Source organism: Sciurus carolinensis, chromosome 5, assembly GCF_902686445.1.
Source record: "Sciurus carolinensis chromosome 5, mSciCar1.2, whole genome shotgun sequence".
NCBI lineage: Eukaryota > Metazoa > Chordata > Mammalia > Rodentia > Sciuridae > Sciurus > Sciurus carolinensis.
The window spans coordinates 110,554,543-110,581,791 of record NC_062217.1 but is presented as its reverse complement, the minus strand read 5'-3'; the positions used below and the strand labels follow the sequence as shown (position 1 = coordinate 110,581,791).

At 36.1% G+C, this 27,249-nt stretch overlaps 1 protein-coding gene across 1 annotated transcript; it reads right to left on the bottom strand.

Annotated features, from left to right (window-relative positions):
* Positions 1–9,020: 9,020 nt before the first annotated feature.
* On the bottom strand, positions 9,021–26,935 carry Cisd1 (CDGSH iron sulfur domain 1). Its single transcript, XM_047552463.1, has 3 exons — positions 26,766–26,935; positions 19,348–19,553; positions 9,021–9,433 (listed from the first exon to the last, which is right to left on the bottom strand). The coding sequence occupies exons 1-3, from the start codon at positions 26,794–26,796 to the stop codon at positions 9,344–9,346; spliced, it is 327 nt and encodes a 108-aa protein (XP_047408419.1). The 5' UTR covers positions 26,797–26,935; the 3' UTR covers positions 9,021–9,343.
* Positions 26,936–27,249: the final 314 nt, after the last annotated feature.

The following is a 27,249-nucleotide window of genomic DNA, read 5'->3' as shown; positions in this document are numbered from 1 at the left end:
GTCAGGCACAGAAAGGGAAGTACTGCATGATTTCACTCATATGTGGAATCTAAAAAATTATGGTTGTTGAGAGTGGAATGCTGGTTGCAGAGGCTGGGGAGAATAGGGAGAAGGGATGGGGAAAGGTTGATCAGAGGATATTAGGTTATAGTTAGATAAGAGTAGAAAGTTCTGGTGTGCTATTGCACAGTAGGTTGACTATAAATTAAAATTTTGTACTGCATAGCTCAAAAAGCTAGTCAATTTAATGTTCTTACCATAAGGAGATGATAAATGTTTTGGAGATAATATGTTTTAGATATGTTTAACCTGATTTAAACATTACACAATATATATATGTATTGAAACATCACATGGTACTCCATTAATGTATATGACATTAATGTTGTTATGTATCAATGAACAAATTTAACTTATATAAAAAAACCCTAGAACTATTTGTACTGAGATAGTGAGACATTTCCACCTGCATCAAGTATTTCTTCATTGGGCAAAGACGATAATACATAACTAATATTGATTTCACTTTTTAGCCTTTCCAGCAAAGGGTCATGGTTAAATGCAAGTCCTTGGCCAAGACAATAAAGACCAACCTCTTCTACCCTGGTTTAGTCCTTTTTCCTGCTTTTACTTGATGAATCAGGATTGACAACTGGATTTCAAATTGTACATTTCACAAGGGTGGTTGGGGGAGAATACTATTAACAATATTATTCCATAGGACTGTGCACTGAGACATAAATGGTGGTAAGAGCCACCTGGAGCCATCTCAACAGAGATGAACCTGATCTCCCAGCCTGAGACTTGCTCACCCTTCTTCAAAAACTTACTCATGGTGCTGGTGACATAGCTCAATAGTAGAGTGCATGCTTAGCATGTGCAAGGCCCTGGAAATCAACCCTTAGCAACCAAAAAACAAAATAACATTCTTTGATTCTTACCGCCCTGACTTCTGGTTCTGGATTTAGACCGGTGTGCTCTTATTGCTTTTGTTCTTAATCTCTCTCACCTCATATCTCTAATCATCTTAATGGCCTGACTACTTGTCTCTTACACTAATTTTCCCCACACTAAGAGCTGAGTGGGGGATTGTGTGTTGACTAATTGATAAACTCAATGAGGGCAGGAATTGTTTTGGTTTTGTTACTTACAACTTGGTAAACAGTCGGTGCTCAATAATCATTTGTAGAAATCATTGTGGAAAGATCTTCTAACTTGAAAAAACTGATTTTTAAAAAAATCTCTCTCATGCAGAAAGTAGGGGACCTTTTTAGAAAATTGTCTTGGAAATGTTTACAAAAGAAAATTACCAATGGTCAATCATTTCTCTATAATATGTAGGAAACAACACTGGGTCTCTGTACTGCTCTTAGCAGGTGACATGTTTTAGGGTAAGGAGGCCAAAATAGTATGTATTATGAGATACCATGATAGATGGGTAAATTCAGTGTCTGTAACCCTCCTAGGGTGGGTATAATTGCTCTTTCATATGCTGAAAGAGAGAAAGAAAAGAAGAGAAAAAGAGGTCATGTTGGTTAGGATCTTCAAGAGAAACAGAACTTACAGGATGGAGGGGGAGGGGCAGGAGAAAGGCAGAAATAGATGTTTCCTGAGGAATCTGTTCACCAGATTATGGAGGCTGACAAGATCTGCAGGGTGAGTCAGCAAGCCTGGAGCCCCAGGAGAGCAGATGGTATAGTTTGTCTGAAGGCCAGCAAGCTTGTGACCCAGGGAGAGACCATTCAGTTCAAAGGCAGGCAGTCAGACAGGAAGAATTCTTTCTTCCTGGAGGAAAGTCAGCTTTTCGTTCTGTTCAGGTCTTCAGGGGACTGCACCAGGCACACCTTCTCTAGGGGCAGTCATCTGCTTTTCTCAATCTAACGATTTAAATGTTAAGCTCATCCCCAAACACAAACTCTCTGAAGAATATTTGACCAACTATCTGGGCATCTTGTAGTCACACATAAAATAAACCATCAAAGAACATGAGTTCTTCACGATCTTAACTAATGAAGAGTAGAGCAGGGATTTGAATCAAGTCTGATTTAAAAGCCCATGATTGTTGCACCCATTCACCCCGCCCCAAAGAAGGGAGTAAATGTACTTATGGACCTTCCAGATTGACAAACACCAGCAAGTTTAACCTTTTACCAAGCAGCAAGCAATCTTTCCTTTTTTGTCCTTCTCCTTCTTTTTCTAATTACTACAGTATTTATCTTCCCTTTATTAATAAACTAGTCAATGGGACTGGGGTTGTAGCTCAGTGGTAGAGCACTGGGTTTGATCCTCAGCGCCACATAAATAAATACATAAAATGAAGGTATTGTATCCATCTGCAACTAAAAATATTTAAAAAAAAAAAAAAAAAGCAAACTTAGTCAACCATGTTACCCAGTGTACTTGGAGAACATTCAGGAAAAGGTACGTGCAGGGCAGAAAGGAGAAAGAACAATGGAAGGTGGAGAGGGCACCTTTACCTCGTGAAGAGGATGAGAAAGGCCACCATCAGGCAAAGGGCCCTGCAGCCTCTGAGAGAGCAAAACCCCAAATGGCATAGGAGAAAGGCCTCTGCGGCAGAGGAGGGTTCCTGGCATCACCCATGGTGAGGCAGCTGCTGCTTGCTGTGTCCATGCCCCTTGAGATGGTGCTGCTTCAAAAGCTGCGGCTAGGGACAAGTGAGGTCAGGGGAATGAGAGGCTGCCAAGTTTCTGAAGTGGTCATCTGTCAGTGTCTGTTCCTTTCAGCCTTGCTGCATATAGCTGAAGGGTGCTCAGGACCAAGGAGAGGGTGGAGACGACCTGGCAGCAGGTGTACGTTCTTGGTGGAGGGACTGGCGAGGAAGCCAGTGCAAGGAAGACCCCTTGAAGTTGACAGCACTGTCCACGGGTTTGAAAAAACCATGTACTGTATGTCCCACTAATTATGGTACACCATGTGCATCCTGGCTTAAAACAAGCTACCCTGGAGAGCAGTTCTCCTTTCTTTTTTTTTTTTTTTTTTGTGGTGCTGGGAATTGACCCAGGGCCTCAAACATGCCAGACAAGTGTGCTAACACTGAGCTACAGTCCCAGCCCTGGATAGTAGTTTTTGTTGGTTGATTTTTATATCACCAGTTTAATTAGCCAAGGAATGCTGATTAGGTTATCTGAATAATATCCAATCTTGTTAGGATAAGATAGCTGTTCAGTACATTTTCCTAATAGGGAAAAAAATCAAAAGTTTACAATACTAGATATAAAGTACTTTGAAAAAAAGGAGTATCAGAGTTTGGGGCAGAACTTTTGCCGGTACACACCTGTAATCCCAGTGACTGGGGAGTCTGAGGCAGGAGGATCAAGAGTTCAAAGCCAACCTCAGCAAAAGCAAGGCCCTAAGCAACTCAGTGAGACCCTGTCTCTAAACAAAATACAAAACAGGGCTGGGGATGTGGCTCAGTGATCAAGTGCCCCTAAATTCAATCCCCAGTACCCTCCCTGGCCAAAAAAAAAAAAAAAAAAAAAAAAAAGGAATACTGATTTTTTGGCATTTATCTTTATATCTTTTAAAAATTGCATTCAAATCTGTTAATTGAAACCAGTTTTATTGAACATATTCTATGTGCTTATAACTGTTCTAGGTGCCGAGAATACCTTAATGGTCAAAAATTGAAATATTTTATTTCTCAGGAGTTAAACATGAGTAAGTCCTGGAACATTACCAATGATTTCCCAAACCAGACATCAAAAGCATCAGGAAATCATAGAAATGTAAACTGTTGTTAAACAATCAAATTTTGAGGGGTACCATTGTACTTCAGGATCAGGGACTTAAGTCAAGTGCATATCTTGTGGGGAGTGAAGGGAGGGAAATGAGTATGGGGGAAGGAATGATAGTAAAGTGAAAAAGACATTATTACCTCATGTACATGTATGACTGCCTGACCAATGTGATCCTGCAATGTGTAGTCAGAAAAATGAGATTACACTCCATTTATGTATGATCTATCAAAATTCATTCTACTTCCATGTGCAACTAATTAGAATAAAGTTAAAAAATTTAAAAAAGTGCATATCTTGTAGACAATGTTGAAATATAAAATGTTAACTTATGGTTTAATATTTTCATTATCAGAGACTCTACACTAGGTGGCGCCCTGGGTCAGGACTGAAGCAGTAGAAAGCAATGTAAACATTTTAGCTTTGTTCTAGAAGCAGTTCTCCCTGAATTCTAAGAGAAGTAGTATTAAGAGAAAGGGAGTTGGGCACAGTGGCAAAAGCCTGGAAGCCCATTGACTCAGTAGGCTGAGGCGGGAGGATTGCAAGTTGGAGATTAGTCTGAGCAACTTAGTGAGACCTTGTCTCAAAATAAAATATAGAAATGACTTGGGGATGCAGTTGAGCTGTAGAGTGCCCCTGGGTTCAACCCTCAGTACCTTAAGAAAGGAGAGAGGGTAGGGGTGGGGGTGGGGGACATGGAGGAAGAAACGAGGTTGCTTTAAGTGATGATCACAATGCTCTTTGTTGGAAGGGATGTGAAGAGAGTGAAAGCTACTGCACTGGGAAAGATGAAGGCTGAGAAATTTTAAAGCTAAAATCACATTAAGGTGAAAGCAGTCTTCTGTAGTATGAGAGGAAACCTATGTTAAGAAATGTTAAGATAAAGAAAAAGGATTACTATACAGGGAGAGATTACGTAAGTGAGCTGTACCTTTCATGGTTGGGAGGTTTTGAAATAAATTTAAGAGATTCAGCTAAACTTGATGATAGAGCCACAGGAGAGACATCCTCCTGTCTGTTGTCAGTCCTACATCCTCCTGTCTGTCATACAGAGGAGCCACTGTCTAACCCAAAAATGAACATGTTGGTAGGCAATATTACCCAATAAAACTGGGAATCTATACAACCCTGTAATACTTACATATGAAAGTAATCTCATACTTGAAAGATTGAGGTCTTGATAAGAATTGACTTATGGTTATCTTGAGATAGGTTGGAAGAACTAGAAAGGAGTATTTTATTCTCAGATGCAGGTACTACTAAAAGTGAGGAGCATCTCACACAATGCTTGGCTGACATTCTAAGCTTGGCACTCTGGTCCATGTTTGAGGCTCAATTACCTTTTTTGTTTTTCAGGCACACGGGTAACACCATAGCAACACAGAGTTTTATTTTTTTCAGATTTATTGATGAAAAAAATCTTATTTCCAGTCTTTCCCCTTCCCTGAGGACTTTGCTTAATATATGCATTTTATTTATTAATGAAACATTTCCTTTCTTTTCTTTTGTGGTGCTGGGAATCAAACCCAGGACCTTGCACATGCTAGACACTCTACCATTATTAAGCTATGTCCTCAGCCCAGATTTCTTCTTTTACTTTTTAATCGTACTAGGGATTATACCAGGAGCACTTTCTCATAGAGCTGTATCCCCAACCGTTGTTTTGGAGACAGGGTCTAAGTTGCTGAGACTGGCCTTGAACTTGTGATCCTCCTGCCTCAGTTTCCCAAGTTGCCCCAGCCCAGATTTCTTTCTTGTTTTGGTACTGGGGAATTGAACCCAGAGACACTTCACCACTGATCAACATTTCCAACTTTTTTTTTTTTTTTGGGGCGGTGCTGGGGATCGAACCCAGGGCCTTGTGCACGCAAGGCAAGAGCTCTACTGACGGAACTATCTCCCCAGCCCAACTCTTTTCATTTTGAGACAAGAACTTGCTAAGTTGCTTAGGGCCTCGCTAAGTTGCTGAAGCTGGTTTCAAACTTGCAATCCTTCTTCCTCAGCCTCCCACGTCTCTGGGATTACAGGCATGAGCCACCATGTTCGGCTCCAGCTCAGATTTCTTAAACCCATAAAAACATGTGGATTTATTGTTGGGTGTCTGCCTTCCCACAGTTAAAACTTGCAAATTCCATGTTGTGTGGTTTAATCATTTAAAGTGACAGGCTGTGAAGAGAACAGGATAAATTGGCACTGTCTTTAGTGTGGATTCATGCTAGTAAAGTAGTGAAAATAAAAACTTTTTTTAACATGAACACTTTTTTCATGAAATCTCAAAACATTGTGCTAATAATCAGACATGAAAAATTTCACACATACAAACTATGTATCAAAACCAATAAAATTGTGTTAATACCTTGAAGAAATAACATGTTTCAGAACTTTGACGGAACTTGGCTTAAACTTACATTTCATGGAGCTGTTAAAAAAATTAGTAGGGACCAATACAGGGCTGCCAACGTTTTGCCAAGCAGATATTTAAAGCAAGTAACATTATTATAATTTCATTAAAAAAAGGCAACAAAGGTACTATAAAAGTTGGGATAATCTTATAGTAAAATTTAAGTTTGAGTTGACAACCTTCTACTAATAGTTTCTTCCCCTCTGTGGAGAGCTGAAATTTTAATCTTGACCTAGAATTTGGGGACAAGTGCCTAAATCCTACCATTTACTTCACCCACTTTATTTTAAAAGGTTGAGAGTTGAGTGTCATAGCCTGGGGTCTTTTTTTTTTTTTTTTAATCAGGGAGAGAAAGCATAGCTTCTGATAACTAGTAGAATATACCATCCCTGATATTCAAGCACTATATATATTGTCAATTAAGAAACTTAGTCAATATTTATCTTAAAACCAAACCAAATATCTCCATAAACAATTATCAGTATCAAGTAATTCCACCTACTTTGTGGTAGTACTGCTTAGTGTAGTTGGTGATACCTATCATAATTTATCAAGAAAAATAACCCCAAATTACAATTGCTATAATTATGTAATGTCATAAATTATATAATTCAAACTGTGAGCTACTAATTTTTTTGAAATGCTTCATTCTCCATTATATGATCCACAGGTAACTAATAAATATCTGTTGCAAGGACAGCTGTCAATCCCTCTCAACCTAGCAGAAGACTTTACTGTAGAAATCACTAGGACAAATGATAGAGAAAAAAAGATGGACACACCAATTGCCTGATAAATGAAAAGGCACTTTGAAGCTCTAATATGCTTAAACTAGATCAATAACTACACACAATTTTTTTTGTGTGTAAAGAATCTCACATTAATCTAACCATACCCACTTTATTTTTAGTTAACAGGAATATGCTCCAATGTCATAAAGGAATTAGTTCAAAAGTGGGTGATAAAAATTTAACATGACTTTGAAACTCAATTTACCTAATTAACTTAGACTATCAAAATGCTCAATATTTGTATTTCATAGTAAGATAGATCATCTCCAATTTCATCACACACACACAGTTCTGAAATTGTTACTAGCCCCAACTATAAAAAAGCATAACTAACAATTTCAAATTCAAAATAAAGACTATAGTTCATTCCATTAAAAGGATGTCCCTTTATCAGAAACTAGTGTCATGGATTTTTCTTTAAAACAATTAACTTTTTAAAAGCATGATGATCTCTTTTGCTGACCCATTCATACTTATTTTAAAAATGGAGTGTGGGCATGGAAAATATTTACCTTAAGAATCTGACACAATCAGGGTAGATTTTAGATTTTGCTGGAGGTGTGTCCTAAAGACATGTCTAAGTCAGTCACAGGGGCAAGTGCACATAATTATTTTAACAACCTTTATCTGCTGTAGTACATTAAATTGTACATTTAAAACATGTTAGTGATCAGAAGCTGGGGGTATAGTTCATGGTAGAGTGCTTGCTTGCAAAGCAGGCACAAGGCCTTGGGTTCTATCCCCAGCACCACAAAAACCACCCTTTACCCCAAACTATCCGTTAGGAATGCTGCTGTCTGGTTTTATTGATTCTTGTGACTTCTAAGGGTACATGAATTTGAATTGTGATTCAAGTGTACAAATGTTTGCTTTACCAACTTCAAATTATTTGCCCCAAATAAGGTATTGCCATGATTTTCCCTTCTAACCTATAAAACCCCCAAATCTAAGCCATACACATGTGGGTTAGATTTTGATATATTCAAGGGAGGTGGTGTGTACCTATAATCCCACCAACTTGGGAGGCTGAGGCAGGATGACTTCATGTTTGAAGGTAGCCTGGGCAATTTAACAAGACCCTGTCTCAAAATAAAGGCAAAAAGGGGCTGGGGATAGAGCTCCTGGGTTTAATTCCCAGTGCCAAGGGAAAAAAATACAGACATACAAAAAAACTATTCCTGCTTTCTTCCATTGCTTCTAATTATTTTCAGTTTTTAGAAGCATATTTTTAAATCAGCAGTGAATGCAATGCTTTTGGTCTGAGTCTTTTTTTTAAATATATATATTTTAGTTGTAGATGGTTATAATACCTTTATTTATTTTTATGTGGTGCTGAGGATCAAACCCAGTGCTTCACATATGCCAGGCAAGTGCTCTGCCACTGAGAAACAACTCCAGCTCTGGTCTGTCTTTGAAGAATATAACATAAACACTTTGCCTTTTTAATTGAAGAAAAAAGATCATACAATTTAAGTGGTCGCATTTCATTTTTTTTCTCCAAAGTAATATCTTTACTAATATAAGCCATGTGTTTGATTATCCAGTGAGGAATACAAAATTTTCCCATGCCTTTGATCTAACCTTGTGACTACTTTTTTGTCATGGATGTGTGGCTCTGTGATCATGAGACTTGACATATGTGCTTCGATCTCTTCCATGTCCTCAGTTCCAGTGCTTGCCACTCCTTGACTAGAATTCTGAAGCATTAGATTTTAAAACATTCTTCATGACTACTTTAAATCTATTCTCACTGTAATCTAAATTCCTGTTAATGGATCAATTAAATATCCATGAAGATAAACATAAAGGAAGTTGTTGCCCCTTTATTACTGACCTGATCAACTTATAATTAAGTAGAGTGACATCCATAGTTCATTTTGATTGAAAACACAGAAGCTATTTTTTTAGAGTTATTATCACTGTCAAGAAGAAAACCAAGGTTATAACAGGTTTTTCTTAGACTATTCTGAGAAATTAATGTAGCTTAATCACAACCTGCTTACCTTCTAGGTTAACTAAGCAATATGAAAAGGCGATAAAATTTCTTTGAAACTCACAAGTACAATCTGCGTATACATGATTTTGAGAATAATTTAATACATTAACTCCAAGACACAACTATAGTCTAATACCATTATTTTAAATTTAAAGAAACGGATCCTTACAAGACCAAAATAACCCACAGGCCATAAGGTTGGTTTTCCTTTTTTGTTTAAACAAATGTGCACCACAATGTTTCAACAAGTAAGGCAAATGCCATGAATGTGAAAGCTGAAGATTGTAATATACCACATCTAGAACCCAGGGGAGGTGAATTAGACAGAAGTGGTAGTCATTCTAATTAAACAATCAGGTAACATCATGACAAGTTGGTCTGTAGCATCAAAACTGTCCATTTAAGTTTCTTTTTTCTTGACAATCAGAGGTCCCACGTTGTCTCCAGTCTCTTCGTTATGTTTTGTGTGAGAACCATCACAGAATGGGAACTAGAAGAGAAAAAGAGAATGTGAAACAGCTAATCCCCAAACAGTATAGTACTTGGCAGAACTGGAGTGATGTTTAATTCACACCCATCAGACCTTAAGAGATTTTTCTTGGTAACTTTAAATAGGCTTTCCTAAAGAGCACGTGCAAAGTACACGTATTGAGTAGGAGGAAGAAATCACTTTTGGATAATATACATCATTTTGAATTTCACTGATATTTGATTATGGACATGGCAAAGCTATTTCAGTCTACGTACTAGTTATGTTTCCAGTGAACTACTACGTCCATTGCCTATTTGTAAGGGTTGATTTTTTTCTTTTCCCTTGGTGTTCAAACTCAGATCCTCTGCAAGCTAGGCAACCAGTGAGCTATAACCCTAGCACTATTAGTAAGATTTTAAGTTTGTTTATTTAAAATTAATTTGTACATTATCTCTATTACTCATCTTTGCAACAATCTCTTCCCAAGTTTTTGTTTTTTTTTCATTTCCTTAATCTCTTCATTTTCATTCAACTATGCCACCATTTCCCTTTTTACCATTGTTCATAGAGACTTCTACAGATGTGATGAATATAAATAAATTGCCAGTTTCTATTCTTTCACGTTTTAGTTATGACTGACTGTCTGCCATGACCTGTGTAGGTGGGGAATAAGTAAACCCCCCCAGGTGTGGGCTGGCTGGAAATAAAAGGCTGGAAAAGTAGAATTGTGAAATAAACACAAAGGACAAGAAATATACTGAAAGCAGGGGCTCCATGGGTGGAAAAGACCCTATGGGTCTGATCCTAACAAAGGGAAAAAGCCCACAAATGCTTTATTTATAGTGAAACACACCAAAGGAATTTGTTGTGAGGAAGGGTTCTTCAAGGTAAACAAGAAGCAAAAAGCTGTGAGGAAGTTGGCCTGAGTGGAGACTTATCACTTGCTCAATAATTCTTTCTCCTCCAGGTAGCTGGCACCTCAAGGCTAGTTGGGGCACTGCAGCCTAGGGCTGTTGGAGCCAATAAATCCCGCGGTGTCACAGAATTCTCTTTGAGCAGGACGTCTGCCAGGGCAACGGAGCAGTCTCAGATTGGTAATACTGAGAGCTCTCCGGAGGGCACACCTCTGCTTTAGAGATGGCTCAGACGTGCACACAGTTCATTTGTGCCTTCCAATGACTGACATTTTGGAGTCTAGTGGGGAGGAAAGGGACAAAACTAAAAATTTTTTTAATAATTGAAGTTATATATTTTTGTTGTGTCTTAATCACTAGGCATGTATTTTTGACAAGTTATAATTAATAGAGGAAGCACTTACAGGCATGGAAGGGGAAAGAGATTAGAGATGTGATATTTGTAATAAGGTCCTGATATTATTTTAAAATAGCAAGTGTATTTTTACGTGACAGTATCCCAGATGCTGTCTTTTTATAAAATGTAGTACAAAATGATCAATATTAATAGAGCCAGGCATTTACTGACTTCAAGCAAGAATTTTTAACAGCGTTTCCCAGAATGTTCCAAAGAAGCTGAATCCTCTAAGTTATTCTGATTTAGTTTCCTTCTGCTTAAAAAACATATAGCCCTCCAGTCACAGCATTTTGTTTTTTTATTCTGAAGAAGTCATTCCGTAAAAAACTTACTAATCTCGAAATTTCTAAACTGCTTGCACTAGGACATTTTTAACTTTAATATCCATCAACATAGATTTATGTAGAGCATATTTTGCAAAATGCTGTTTAAGATCCTGTTGCTTCAATATTACTAGAGGCAATATCACTTTTCAAATTGTTATACCATTATTCATAATTTTATCAAAATAAAATCATATAAAAGTGCCTACTTATAGGTTCTTTGTTATCACACTGTTCAGGGATAACTGTGTTTAAAAAGTTCCAGTATTTGATAGGGCAAGTTTCCCCTCATCATTCTTCTTTGCTAACTTTATTATGTTTTATTTATTCTTCCAGATAAGCTTGAGAATTTTTTTTGCCTTATTTCTCTTGTAGTATTCATGTTCAGTTCTCATGCACATTCTCCTAAGATTATTTCTGTTGTTATTTTATATTTCTTTATATCATTTCCAAATATATTTCTGGTTAGGTACATTTTCCTATCTGAATACTCTTGCTGGGTATCATTTGTTTTTTGCAAGTATATCCTTTCTATTGTTAAATGATAAAAATGAGAATTCAATAACATTTTTGATGGCTCCTCAGGATTTTATACTTAGGGAGTCCAATTATCAGTAAATTTTTTATTTCCTTCTATATTTGTACATTTTATTTCTATTTAACATCAAAGCATGAGCTAGTATTTACTCTTGATGTTTTGAACATAACTACACTCTAGAATCTGTGAACTTCATGATTTAATACAAGGTACACTGTTATTGAAGAAGTCTATTCAGAAGAGTAAAGTAACAACACCTTGCCCTTCAAGTAACAATCACTTCATTACTCAAATGAAGAAAGTATAATTTCTGACACCTGAAACTTGACCATGAAGGCACATAATCTCAAACTACGATACCCCAAAGCCTGTATTCTAAGGTTAAAATAATATTTGACTGATGTTCTAGAAATCCCATTTTAATTTTACTATTGGTACATAATTATAAGAGGTAACACATTAAAATTATAGAAAATTCAAGCTTTGAGCATATTTTATATTTCCAGATATAAAGTATATCTTGGGGTAGATGGCAGTGCAAATGCAATGTATCAAAAGCTTACATATTTCTTTTTTTAGGTCACTAGGATGTGGCATATGTTCATATTAAAAATAAGTCCTTGTAACAAAAACATGAACTTAAGATTTCAGTTTTTTTCTTGGCATAGATGAGAAAAGAGGCTATAAAAATCAAACTAAAATGTATCCCACACCAGAGTTCAGCATTTCAAAGTGACATTTGTTTGATAAACAAACAGATAATTTTATAGTAAGAATAAAAGTTTACATTGTAGAAGACTTCAGTTTTTATAAATAGCACAAAGCATTTTAGTATAGTGTTATCTACCAGAGTATAAAATATATTTGAAATGAAACATTTCTAAATAAAAAGCCTCAAATAACTTACTGAAATGGCACAATTAAAACTAACTTATTTTCTCATATTTCTTCCTCCACAAAGAAAAATCAAGAACAGCAGAGTAATCTGCAGAAAAATATACAAAGAAATCTTTTTGTTTCTGAGGTGTTAGGGAGCAAATGCAGGGCTTTATGCTTGCTAGGCAAGTGCCCTACCACAGAGCTACACCACCAGCCCAAAAGAAAATCTTATAAAATATTAAGAAAGTCAACATCTAAAGTCAGAATATACATTTTTCTAATAATCTATTCTGCCTAAAAACTGAAATTGGGCTGTTTCTTTATATTCTTAAGAGCAAACAAACAAAAAATAAACATTTCTTTAAAAAGTAGCAAACGGGGTTGGGCGCAGTGGCACATGCCTGTAATCTCAGCAGCTCAGGAGGCTGAGGCAGGAAAATTAGAAGTTTAAGGCCAGCCTTGGCAATTTAGGAAGACACCTTGTTTCAAAATAAAAAGAACTGGGGATGCAGCTCAGTTAAAGTATCCCTTTAACTGAGCTGGTTCAAACCCACCAGTTTAAAAAAAAAAAAAAAAAAAAAAAAAGGAGTAATAAATCCTGGTTACTTGTTAATAAACTTTAATAGGTTTAAAGCATATGAGGCTTTTATATCTTTAAAATGTAAACTAGGGCCTGGCCTGTAATCCCAGGTACTTGGGAAGGTGAGACGTGGATCACAAGTTTGAGGCCAGACTGGGCAAAGGTAGCAAGAACCTGACTCAAAATATAAAGCAAAAAAGGGCTGGGATGTAGCTCAGTTTTATAGTGCCTCTGGGTTCAATCCTTAGTATCAAAAGAAATGTAAACTAGGTATTAAAAATAATTTTGTTCAGCAACTTTTTTTTTTTTTTTTTTCCAGTGTTGGGGATGGAACCCAGGGCCTCATGTATGCTAGGCAAGGACTCTCCTATACAGATACCTTTTAATGGTACCTTTTTTATCACTTAACTTCAAAATTTATTGCACTAAATCAGAATCATGCCCCAAACCTTCATGTGACTGTATTCATTTAGTGCAGCTTTCTCATTTTAAGTTAATCAAAAGACAAACTTTTTTTTTTTTTAATAGAGGGCTAAAATTGGTACTTTCTATTTCTCTGTGATACAGTAGGTCCCTTTTGGAGAGTAGCAAATCTAGCTTCTTTGTTTAACCTTAGTCCTTATCCAAAGATTTCATCTTTTTACCTCATCCTTCTTAGAAATTTAATGAGTATGTGTTTTCCTATGCTTTCTAGCTCAAGCAGTGGATGTATTAATACAGACTTTTTCTTCCTTAGATCTAGTAGGAAAAAAAATTATTTGAAGAAAGAAAGGGATTAAATATTTTTTTCCCTTATACTTTCTTGGTCAGGGACTTTATCTTTGAAAAAGTAGGAAATAGTTATTTGTAACTTGTCTGAAGCCGCAGCCAGCCTTTAAGAGGTCCATTCTGACTAAGGGTTAGAATAATGAATACTAACGTACTTGTTTGGGCTGTTGTTAGTTTATTTTTATCAAAATTGCCAGATGATAGGGCTCAAGAACTTGTTACATGTTATTATTTGGTGTACTGATAATCACTTAAAAGTAAAGACTTTGCCATACAAAAAAAAAAAAAGAAAAAGAAAAAAAAAAGAAAATGGATAATTTCATGATAATTAATTTCTTAATACAACACATATGGTAATGAAATATATTTATTGAATTAATTCAGATTTTTCAATAAGTGAATGAATGTTACTTGGCATTATATTCAAATGGCAAATTATATAACAATAATTATGTTTTTCAGGAAGTGCCTTTCTTGACTTTTCAATGCAAGAGAAAGAAAATGTGATGAATAAATGCTTTCAAACATACTTTCATAAAAGTTTTTGTATTAAATAATAATGTAATAAAAACAAATTCTAAAATTTGTTCAAAATTTAAATTTCTGAAATTTAAAATTCTGAATTATGTTAAACTGTCAAGTGAAGAACTGAAACAAAAAACCCAAAGGATATATTTAATTCAGTTGACTTACTATCAAATTTGTTGTAAGATGCCAGCATTTCTTTATTATCAAATCCTGGAGAAAGTTTGTTAATCAAATTGGCTGAATTTCCTGGATGTACAGAAAATATTCTACTAATAACCCAATATGAAAACTATAAATCTTTATAACTGGGGAAGAGTATAAGAAGAGGTTAGAATAAAAGAGTAAGGAGAAAAACATCAGAGATCCTTGCTCTTCCCCTAGGAAAAATAGCAATACTCTCAGGGTCTTTATAAAAAACACAAGACAACGAGATTTATTTTTTGAATGACCCCTATACCTCATGTGCCTACATTTAAGAAGATTCAAAATAGAAGTACATGCTCATCCCTGAGTCATCTCTTCTATCTGAAACAGTTAAAAAAAGAAATTAACATATTATCTTCCTTCTCCAATTTTTTTTTTTTTTTTTTTTTTTTTTTTTTTGTGATGCTGGGGACTCAATCCAGGACCTTGAACATGCTAGGTAAGAACTCTACCATAAGCTATACCCCAGCCCTAAATTTCATACCTTTTTTTTGGATACCAGGGATTGAACTCAGGGGCACTCAACCACTGAGCCAAATCCCCAGTCCTACTTTTTGTATTTTATTTAGAGACAGGGTCTCACTGAGTTGCTTAGCACCTCACCGTTGCTAAAGCTGGCTTGGAACTCTCATTCTCCTGAGACACTGGGATTACAGATGTGTGTTAAACTTTGTACTTTTAATGGGAGTTTTGATGCTACGCTCCCAGGAAGTTACTTGGGGTCATTTTGGCTCATTACCATTATCTGAGCTGAGAAATATGATTGCTTTGGTTGAGAAAGAAAGTTAAAGTAATGAGATCTTTGAGACTACCTTAGAGAACAATATGACATTTTTACTTGTTTTATGTCCTTAGTTTAATAAAACACAAGATAGTGGACATAACATAAAAATACATAGAGAAATTAAGATTTTACAAGACCATAAATCCAAAATTGGATTTTCAAGGAATCTAACATTGGGAGTATTGCTTCTATGAAGAAATCAACTCAGTACAACCCACTACTAAACCATTAATAGGAAGGAAGCTTTCTCTCTCATTCACACACATACACATCCACCAAAACAGAAACAAGTGTACTGTCACCACCAACACCACTACCAACAAAAATAAGAATTCAAACTCCCAAAGTTATAAATGACAAAATAATTCTACATACTTGATGCAGGGGCATGGGGGGATGACAGAAATCTAGCAAGACTATGGTACACACTCTTCCCTCTTACATTAAACTTCTTTCACTTTTCTTTTTGAAAGTGAGACTATCTCTTCTTCTACCCTCTTTCAAGACACTACTAACTCAAGTAGTACCTTCCCCTGAAGTTACTTTAATCTCTTCTCTACTGGCTCATTTCACTTTTACTTAAAATATGGATAGCCCTATATTATGATATAGGCCAGTTTCTGAAACAGCAGAGAGCATATCAAATCTGGAAGGTCCAGAGGAGGTATGGGGTATGTTAAAAAGTGTAATTTCTGTACATTAAGTAATCTGATTCAATTAGGTATGGGGGATTGCATCTAAAGAATATATTAGAAGTGAACAAAGTTTGTGTCTCATGATTTTTTTTTTGATTGGTAAAAAGGAGCTTAGATTTTGTTATAAATACAACTGGTTTGAATGAGGGATAAATGAATATAAATTCAATACAACCATTTCAACATAGGTGTTAATTTTAAGTCTTCTGTGAGTTGGCAAGTAAATGTGTCACTTGGCTGCTATGTGATAACCTTAGGAACCTCAGGAATATGGGGCATTTCCCAAGGTGTCTGAAGAATAAGAACATTCACTAACTTGAATGATATTCAAAGTGAATCCTTAATTGAGTCATGCAGGAATAACAAGTACCCAAGATTCAGTGAAAATTCATAACTGGCAAATCCTAGATGCAAAGAGGATTACTAAATGCCCCCAAAGACTCCCTATCTCCCCGTGCAAAAAGACATCTGGCATTTTTTTTTCTTGATGTTTATTCATGGGAAATGGCAGTCCCTCTTCTAACCATCTGGGAACTTTAAATAATAAAATGAAAGAATAATACTGAAGTGTTTTGTTGAATCATAAAGTCTAATAAACATTTAAACCAGTAGCTTGTGTCCATTTGTGATCCTTCCTGACATAATCGAGATCTTAGTTTAAGAAAATCCATATTTACTTTAATGGACCCTTTTGCCTCTGGGAAAACCCAAAGGAAAACTCTCATCATCTTAAAGCGATGCTTTATTAGTATTACCTCAAGTAGTTACCTTATTTTTCTTTCCTTTATTATTTGTATTTACTGTAAATACAAATAGACAAATTTGTATAGACTTCTAGCATTTCCTTATTAGTAACTCAATTTTAACCTACTTGGACAGTGTTTAATCATTCTGCTAAAATGACACCAAAAGGTCAAATGCCTACTTACTTAATCCAACTGTTGTACTACAATAGTTTATTTACCTGATTGTCTTTACATAGGCTGATGTTCCCTAATAATCTTTGGGAACTTTCCCATTTTTACTTTGAAGCTACAATATTTTTAGATTTATTGTAACCTCTCTGGCCTGTTTCACCTCCTCAATTGACTTTTGTTCCTCTTTCCAAAATGCAAAAAATTCTCCAAGATTTCATACTTAGCTTTTGATTTTTATCAGTATCAAGGATCAGTTACATTCTTACACTTGACTCATCAGTTTTGCTGATCTCTATCTCTAACCCTGATGTCTCAGTTTCACTCCCACATTTTGGATCATCTGCTGTATATTTCCATTTAAGTGTCCTCAAATCCACTCTGAAATTGAACTTGTTATTGCTGTTCTGGAAAACTGGGTTTTTATCTGAATTCCTTATTTTTGTTAATGGCATAATCTTTCTAATCCCTCATCTTGGTTCCTTTAGTTTTGCTCTCCCAATCATCTACACACAGTCACTAAATGTGGCTGGTACTTCCCTCAAAATGTTTCATTATCTGTTTATTTTATTCTCATTTATACAGGTAGCATCCTGGTGTAAGTATTGTAACTTTATGTCTGAAATCCCTACCGAGAACCATGGGCCCTACCACCCTTGCAAGCTCAGAAGGACAAATTCCTCACACTGTCACTCAGGACTCTCCTTAATTTAGATTTATTCCCTGGGGGAAGGAGGAGCTTGTGCAACAACCAGACTAGGGTTTTCACCCAATATACCCTTCCTCATATGAGACTTTTCTTGCAGATTTTGAAAAAGAGTCCCTAATACTTGCAGCTTATTCATATACCACCTATCTTTTCAGGGGTATATGAACTCCCAATCATACATTACTATGCTTTCCCAGAAAATTTTAGTCCATGGTGTAAGCACTTCCTATTTTCTTATTAGAACACTTGTACTGCATTTATTATACACTTTCAAGAAAACTACTGTTTTACTTTTCTCATGCATGTATATATAGTAAGAGATAAGTGAACTTATATTTAAGATCATTAACTAAAGAACTATTGCAACCCCAACAGAAATTCTACAATATCTAGTTGCATTACTTTCCATAGTTTAATGAGCAAAAAGAGAATGGCACCTATTATAGCCAAGGTTTGTTTAAAAGACAAACCAAGTTTTGACTATGAAATATTATTAAATGATCATTTTCTAGCAACCCCACAAGTACTTACTAGGAACCCCATTCTAAATGTAGAGTGTTCTTTTTAAGGTATAATTTGTTTTAGTGGGTCTATTAATTTTGGGTTCATATTTCATATACTCAAAGCAATTTCTGAACACAACAACATAATCTGACTCTGTATCACTGCACGGTACACAGATCAGTTTGGGAGAAATGGATTAGTGAAATATAATTTCTAGAACCTAGCAAACAGTTTCTTCCACATTTTTGATATAGGATTCATTAATAGGGTTCTTCACTGTGGGAAGGGCTCACCAACATGATGTATTTTCAGAAATAAATACTTTTTTTTTTTGGCAGAGCTGGTGGTTAAACCCATGGCTTTGTGCATGTTAGGCAAATACTCTAATATTGAGCTACACCCCCAGACCAGATACATCGGTTTTATTGTTAATTTTTTGAACCTTTTAGTACCATTTTTCATGAAAAAAGTTTTATTTGAATGCTAATGGTGGTAGCACATATTGTGTTTTCACTGTATTTCTCACAGTACACTAGAAATTCTGATTCAAAAAAGATGAACCCAGGAGAGGATTCTACTGTCTGGAACACTAGCTGCCACATCTAAAACTGAAAAGGTATCGTAGGTGATACTTCCACAAGCAATCTGAAATACAAAGCTAATAAAAGATAATAAGATTTTAAAGAATCCTATATTGTTACATCTTTAACTAAAGGAGTTAAGAGCTGATAGAAGGCTTAGGATGCCAATAAGATAAGATAGGGTATTTTCAAAAGTTTCTTTTGAAATTTCTAAAACTTATTCTAGTATTCAGAGCTTTTATGCTTTAAAAAAAAAAAAAAAAAAAAAGTACCTCTTTTGTTTCTTGTTGTACACAAATTATACACTCCCATTTCCTGGGATAGAGGAAACTAAGATCTACTTGGGGAGGAAATCCTAAGAATAAATTAAAGACACTTTTTTCTCTTATTTGGCCAAGAATATGGTTAAATTCACCTGAACTCAATTGAAGGAATGGTATAATTTTACTTCATGGAAGTTACATTTGTTAGCAGTAAAAATATGGAAAATAGAAGAATAGGATGCATTAAAAAAGAAAAACAGGTGTCAATATCTCTGGTAATACAAGTTTGATAGACTAGATTAAAAAGAAATGTTACATTAATAACAGCATTGTATGACTTATTTTCCTTACCTTTTTGGACCTCCAGCAACGGCAGAATACAGCTTTATCTCCCAGATCCTCCATGTCAAAAGCATGTACTATCTTGGGGTTGTCTTTCTGGATGTGAAGGTTTACCATTGCTTTATTGCTATGATCTTTAATACAGAATCTTTTGTAAGCTAGGTAACCAACAGCCGCTGTCCCAGCAGCAATGGTGACTGCTGCAATCCATTCAACTAGAACAGGGAAGGAAAAGAAGAATAATTACCAAAACCAAAATACACACTAAAAATCATTCACAAATGTTTAGGAAATCCAGTTTTTTAATACTAAGGAGGGCAGCAAAGATTTTCAATGTTACCAAAGTGACCAGAACATACTGGTGTAATAGTGAGGGCTGGGGAAAGTTCCAACAAAGGTCTAAGGCAGTTAAATATTTTCTATTGCGTGATGAAAGCTAAATTAAGATAGAAGAGGGAAACAAAGATTATTTTCCCTTCTTTAAGATAGAGAAGGAAAAACAAGGCTTTATCTTTCTTAAAGTGTTCATAAATAGATTTTTAAATCACAAGAGCCTGCAGGTATCTACGGCTTAAAAGAAAACAAAAAACCTGAAAAATAAAATTTTAGATTTAAACAAAACAAAACAAAACAAAACAAAAAGGAGGTGATTATGTTACCAAAATGACTCAAATCATTTAAGTAAAAAGTCCTTTGGTGATTTTTAAATGATTTAATTTACCAAAACTTCATTTAATTACAAACTGAGTCAGTATCCAAAGAAAAAAACAAAACCAAAACAAACAAAAAAACACAAAAACAAAATCACTCTTAAAGCTAAACATTCAAAGGAATGTACCTTGCAAAAGTCTAGGTTTCAAAGTCATTCAGAAGTCTGTGTTTTAAAGTTTCAAAGTGCTTTCTCATTAAAATAAAAATCAGAACATATGAATTTCACATAAAATGTGATTAATATAATTAGTTATAGACATTTAATAAATACAAATTTCTATTAACCACAAGTGGATGATTACCTGAATTTCCTACAAACTCCATTTTAATTTAGTGATATTATTCTCCTTTCTAATTATAATAATAAACTTGTTTGACTAACAGGCCATTTACTTATTCTCTTTGCGTAGATTTCCAAGGAATCCTTAGAAACCCAAATGCTTAATGACTACCCCAGCTCCAGGCAGTGGTGGAGAGAAGAAAGTTCTGCATAATCTGGTTAGTCTCAGCCTCAGATGAGAGTTGTCTATTCCCAGCATGTAGTGGGTGCAGGACGATGTTGAACAGGGGTCAGGATAAACACACTGGACTGCTTCCCAGCACTTCCTGAGTCACATCTTCACAGTGTTTGAAATAAGTTCCCAGACTATCAAATAAAGCCCTAGGGAGATTAAGTACAAAAAACACATTCCAAGGCCAAATAAAAACACATAAGGAGTTAGTAACCATATGGCTTATTTGCATTACTGTTAAATTTCCTATTTAATTAATATGATCATTCACCATACCTAATAGTACCTCAAGAGTAGTTGTAGCTAAATCTTTACACTGGAAAGGAATTATATCATTGTCATACTTAATTCCTTTTTATCTTGGTCTTTTAGTTTACTTAATAATTCTGTCTGTAACAAATTTTTCTAATTTCCATGTTCTATGGACTTTTCAACTTCAGTAGATTTTTTTTTTTTTTTTTTTAAAGGGAATGCTGGGGATCAAACCCTGAGCCTCTTGTATGCTAGGCAAGTGCCCTACTACTGAGCTAGACCCCCAGCCCAGTACTCTTTTTTTCCAAAGTAATTTAGATTTTTCCTTTTCACAACACTTCCATTCTTCCATTGCTGTAACTCCCTAAAATAAACATTAACTAACATTTTATCCTTCCCAGGTGCTGCATGACTGAAAAAAGTCATTTGGCAGTGTTAAACCTTTGGCCTCATCATGTTGTTTTAAAGTACACTTTCTGTAGATTTCTCTTGAATTTTAGTGCTGTTTCATGGTATTATCCTGTGGTATTTCCAAGCAAGGCTGCAACTTTGCTGTGATTTCTACCGTGATTTGTGATTTTCCTTTTTGATGCATTATTTACTATGGCTCTTTCTTGAGAAAACATTCTTTCTGTTAGGAGCTACAGTAATCTACTTAGTTAATGGAAAGCCACTCTGAATAGCTAAAGTATCTATTGTAAAATGGACTAAAATATTGCTATGCATAGGATATGCTCAGTAATATTTGCTGAATGTTGTCTTTAGTACAGACTTTAAAAGAGGTCAATATTCCAAGAGACAAAAATAACACAACCCATTAAAAGTGAATCTTACATTTTACTTCTTAGGTGAATTAGGAAGTATTTTTTGACATATCTGTTTTAATGGTGCCTACATGTTGCAAAAAGTCCTGAGCTCCAAAGAACTACAATTGACTAGTTATTAGTTTAATGTTAAAAAATCCTCTAAGAACTTCAATATCAAACTCATCATAGGTCAAAAGAATCTCCCCTAGTTGTTAGAACATTCTTTTCTCATATTACCAACTGAATTCATTTAGTGACTTAAAAATATTACCTCCTCTGGATTTTGTGATGGTAGAATAAGTGATAGAACAGCTGGCAGAGAAAAGAGTCAATACTACAGGTATCATTTAAATAAATGGGCACTGAGTGTCTGCTCCATGGGGAATCAAAACATGTACTCTCTGACCCTACCCCATCAGGGGTCACTTAGGCCCTAAGCAAATGTCACAGTACCATATGTGTGCTAGAAAAACAGCTTTGTGTTTGTTCCAAATGAGGATTTCAGAATCATGGAGCTAGATAATGTCTTAAGAATTTCCATTTTTTCTCTTTCCAAATTTTAACTCTCTAATCTTATTGGGGACAAATGCAAGAGTTCCCAGAAGAGTTGCTATTTTATCATTTCACTGCTGTGGCCCAAATCAGTCAGTCTTTTCTGGCAAAAAGCTGTGGCTATCACTGACTAGGGAAAAGAAGGAAAAGGAAGTCAGACAAAAATGAAGGTAGATTTAAAAGTCAACAATTAGGGGAGAAAAAAAAAAACTGAAAACTTGAGTGAACAAACATAACCCAAGTGACATTAAGTACCTGATAGGTACATCCCTATTAAGAATAGTCCTGCTTTCTATAATCCCAGCAACTCCAGAGGTGGAGGCAGGATGATTCAAAGTTCAGTCAGCCTGGGCAATTTAGGGAGACTCTGCCTTAAAATAAGAAATAAAAAGGGTTGGGGAAGTAGTTCTGTGGTAGAATGTCCTTGGGTTCAATTCTTATTATAAGTGGGGGGAAAATAACTTCAGAGACAAAAAGGGACTCTACTAAGACTTAATACTTAAAATATTCTTTCATTTGGCATCTTTCAGACTCCAGGTCAGAACTGGGTCTCCTAAAATCTTCAGCATTTTTTTTCCCCTTCTTCTGGCCTATCTTCATTTTGCTTTTTTATAGCCATTTCTCAAGGTGCAGTTATTCCTGTAGTTAGACTGAACCTCACTCTACCCAATCCTGTTTAATAAACTATCTTACATTAAAGAACATAAACATTGCTTAACTCCCCCTTTCTTACTTTTCCCTGGATTTCTCTCTTAAAATTATTCAGAGATGTTGAAAATGATAGACTTGGTCCCAAATCCCGCATCCTTACTTATAACCTATTCCTCAGGTTTTCTTATCATAAGGATTATTTTGCTTTAACTTGGAAATCTTACCCTTCTTCTTTTCCTTCAGTCCCTTTTCTGTTTCAAACTGCCTTTTTCTACCCACTGTCAACTGCCACAGAATCAGAACATTCCTTTTCTATCAGGAGAGGGGGAAGGGAGCTGTGTTGAAACCCATTCCTTCCTGAGATTTTGCACGAACTGGAGGCTGTGCCTGGTAATGTTTTATTCTCAAGGCTTGGTATACAGGTGGTGTTCAATGTGAGTTAAAAAAAAAAAAAAAAAAAGGACTAATCTGAATTTGCAATTCCATCTGTGCACCTTAACAGTTTTATGACTCCTCTGCCAAATGACTTACCCTTACACCTGAATGACTTATCTTTGCCTGTCCCTTAACCTATTGTAGTAAAGTGTGGAATTTACTTCCTGAGATAAAAAACTTAAAAACCCAACAAACAAAAAACCCTTTAGTATGGAATATTTCAGACACAGAGACCATGCAAGAAAAAAAAAAAAATCCATTTATTGTCAAGTCTCAACAATTATCAATTCAAGACCAATCTTGTCTTACCTAGCCCCAAATCCCACCCCCAACCCTCATTATTTATTTGTTTATAACCTATAGGAGCTACTGCTTTATCCTCAATATGATTTACACATTCCTTCTCAGAAAAAAAGAATCCCTTAAAGGATTACTTTCAATGAATCAATGAATTTACTGAATCAATATCATGAAGTTAAATGAAGTGGGAAATGTATGAATCAGTTTCAATAAAAATCTAAGTATACAAAAGTCAAAGAAAAAAGATTTACATGAAGTTTGGCTTATATGCATTCTATTGATTAGGGTTTGGGATAGATGATGAAGTGCAAGGAATATAGATAAATTCCTATTTTGTAACGAGGGGGTAAAGCCATGTGTGAGTATAAGTGGTTTAAATGAAAGGTCAGTTAAAGACGCCCTTTTAAAATACTTGGTTCAGTTGTTTTTTTGTTTTTGTTTTTTTCTTTCTAAAGATGAAGGTAAATTATGAGTGACTTTGGGCTGAAGAGAAGAAATTCATTATGAGGGGCTAAAGATTTAAAAGTGACAAGTAACAGTGAGGCGAGAGTTAAGGCAAACAAGAGAAAATGGCATCTGGAGGACATGGGAACAGAATGGCCTCAAGAATTATATTTTTCTTGTCACCAGAAGTGAAGGGGTTAAGGATGAGAGTGGATTCAATGTATTCCGGAGATATTAAGGAGCAGGGTTGGTTCTGAAAGGTGCATCTACCAGGCATCCAGAAGAATCCTAAGAGATTAGGGAAGCAAACAGGGAAGGCCACTTAGTGTTAAAAATCAACCAAATTGCTATCAAGAGCCATCACCAGACAAGATTTCAATTGCAATCACTTCTTCTCATTGCCTACCTCCCGTCCTGGCTTGAACCCCATTTATTCTTATTTATAATCCACGCATAACTTTTCTTTTTTTCCTGAATATAAGAAACTCAGCATGTATATACAAAGATTTTTACTTTTTATTCAACATATAACTTGTCACATACTATATATATTCTAAACCCTTTAAAATTATGAATTCATTTAATTGAGAATAGGTATGATCATCTTCCCCTAAATTAAAAGATCTAAATTGATCTTCAAACCCATAGAAGTTAACAGGTTTGTTTTAAAACAAAAGAGGGCTGGTATGCTTGAGATTCTGGATTCTCAGCACCTCAAAAAAAAAAAAAAAAAAGAGTAGAAGCAAACTTTAATGGGGGGTGGGGATGTTTTATTCTTCCAACCAAATTCCTGTAAGAACCAAACTTTTATATGATTCAAATGTTAAGAGGTAGATTCCCAAGACATTTTCTGTTTCTACTTTGCCTACCACTGTATTTGAGGAAGAAGAAAGTGCTGGCGAAAGATTTATAAAGCCTCTGGGCCTCTCTATGGTTCCCACAACCTTATGCTTATCGTTGAAATAAAAAGTAGTTACTCCACATAAGGAAGTTTCATACCTCAAGTTTAAGCTAAGAATATGCTTTACCAAATGATTCTGTATCCCTTAGTCAATGACAAACTAACGGGAAAGTCACCTCTGAATTCCCTTATGGTAAGAATTAAAAAACAAAATAGTTGTCTTGCTTGCATGAAAAATGAGTCTGCAGATATTGATAAGAAATCCTAGGGATTCCACAATATGCTACCTAAAGTGAGTTTGGTAGCAGGCATGGCTACTCAAGAGGTTGGGACAGGAAGATGAAAAGTTTGATGCCAGCCTGGACAACTTGGAGAGACCCTATCTCAAAATAAAAACGGCTAAAGGGCTTGGGATGTAGTTCAGTGGTAGATCACTTGCCTGCCATCCATAAGGCCCTGGATTCAATCCCTAATATCACAACAAACCAGCCCCTGAAAAGAGTAAATAGATTTCAGTACCTATTTACACAAAATAATCCCATATTTTAAACAAAAACATTTTGGAAACTTTTGGCCCATGTGCACAGTCTTTCTACAAAAATACTGGCAGCATAAGTCACATGAGCATTTTATTTTACCTAACAGTCTTATTCCTGAGAAAAGTTTTTATAAAAACCAAAACCACAAATATCACTCCCTATTTTAAATATACAAGGTGCCTCTATTTAAAGGAACCTCAAGACCACTATCCTTTCAAATAATTTTTGCAAATAATCACATTTTTATTATTACTAACTTAGAAATGTCACTTTTTTTCCCCCCTACCTGCCAAGTAGATTTTGTCAACAGAAGTGGAACTCTCCAATTTATGGGGTATCTCTCTTTAATACAAAATTAGGGTTCGAGTTAGTAGGGGCTTATTACAGAATCTGGAACTACAAATGCTCAGAATTTACTTAATGAATCAATCGCACCAATCTTAGTTAACTTATGGACAAACTCTCTACCTTTATTCAACTACATTTACAGGTAACCAAATCTTGCGTTTTATACGTGGACAGAGAGATCACAAATACATGTAGCATGTAGAGGGTGTTATATTAACAAATACACTATCACTAACATTGTTATAAAGTGAACTTCGCACTAGGCAAATTTTATAAATAATTCTTTTAACTTTAATTGGACTTTCTGCAAAGTATTTTCCAAACACTAGGTACTAGTACAGGGAAGGACGACTGTGAAAGCTGAAGGAAGGATTAAGGAACTTGGTTTTTAATCCTCTCTCTTGGACTAAGGCCACCGAACGCCAGATGCACGGGGCATAATAAAAAACTGGGAAAACAGAAGACCTCGGATTGGATTTCTTCACCTTAAAAAAGATCTGCAAAACTAAGATGTGATTAGTCATGCATGGCTTCAGGATTGTAGGAAATTGACTTTCTGGCTCCATGTTGATTTCAACTTGAGAAGGAGAACATGTTTGTTTTTCCCCTCATCTTTCCTTTTTCCAGGCCCAGAGACTGAAGGACACAAAGGCGTTTAGGGGTAAACAAGAAAAGATAGCAGCGAGATCATTATGTGTTAGGGTTCGACTAGTTGAGGGAAACACATATCAGAGCTGCGTAGATTACTGCTTGGCCCCGCGCTACTTAATGCCTAGTGACCATCCATCCACACCGATCTCGCTCCTTTTCCCAGTCCAGTTCAGAGCCCGCAGCCGGGCGGAGCGCACGTCCTTCTGCATCTCAAGGTTACAGGACTTGCAGGCGTGCAGGACAGCGATAACAAACCACAAGGGCTGCGGGCGCTGCAACCGGTGCGCAGGCCGCCAGCCTCACCCGCTCCCGGGCCCCACTTCACCTCGTACGCTGGAATGGGAAGTCAGACCCATGGCGCCGTCACTCGCAAGGCGTATGCGCAGGACACCGACCACAAATGGGCTAGCAAAGACCGCCGGAGTCAAAGCACAAGAAGCGTCCTAAGGGCACGACTGGGGTTGCTACGGCGCAGGCGCCGCGGCTGGAAACACGTGCTTGTGTTCGCCCGGGGTTGATGCTGAGCATGCGTGGATCTGTGTCCCGGGCCCTAAGGAAGTCTGGAGTCCGGATTTTGACAGCTGCAGGAGCAGGGAGTAGGAAGATTTAGAGAGGCAGCGACTGAGTCTGCGCAACTCTGAAGGGCGGGGCCTTGGGAACAGGAAATCCAGGTCAGATTTTACATTTCTTCCAGGTGTGTGGGTTTCTGGTGCTGGGGGACAGGTGCCTAGGCGTAAGACACTTCCCTTAACCATACCTAAGATATTATGTAATTTTTTCTTGCTCACTTCTTGCTTAATTTTTACCTA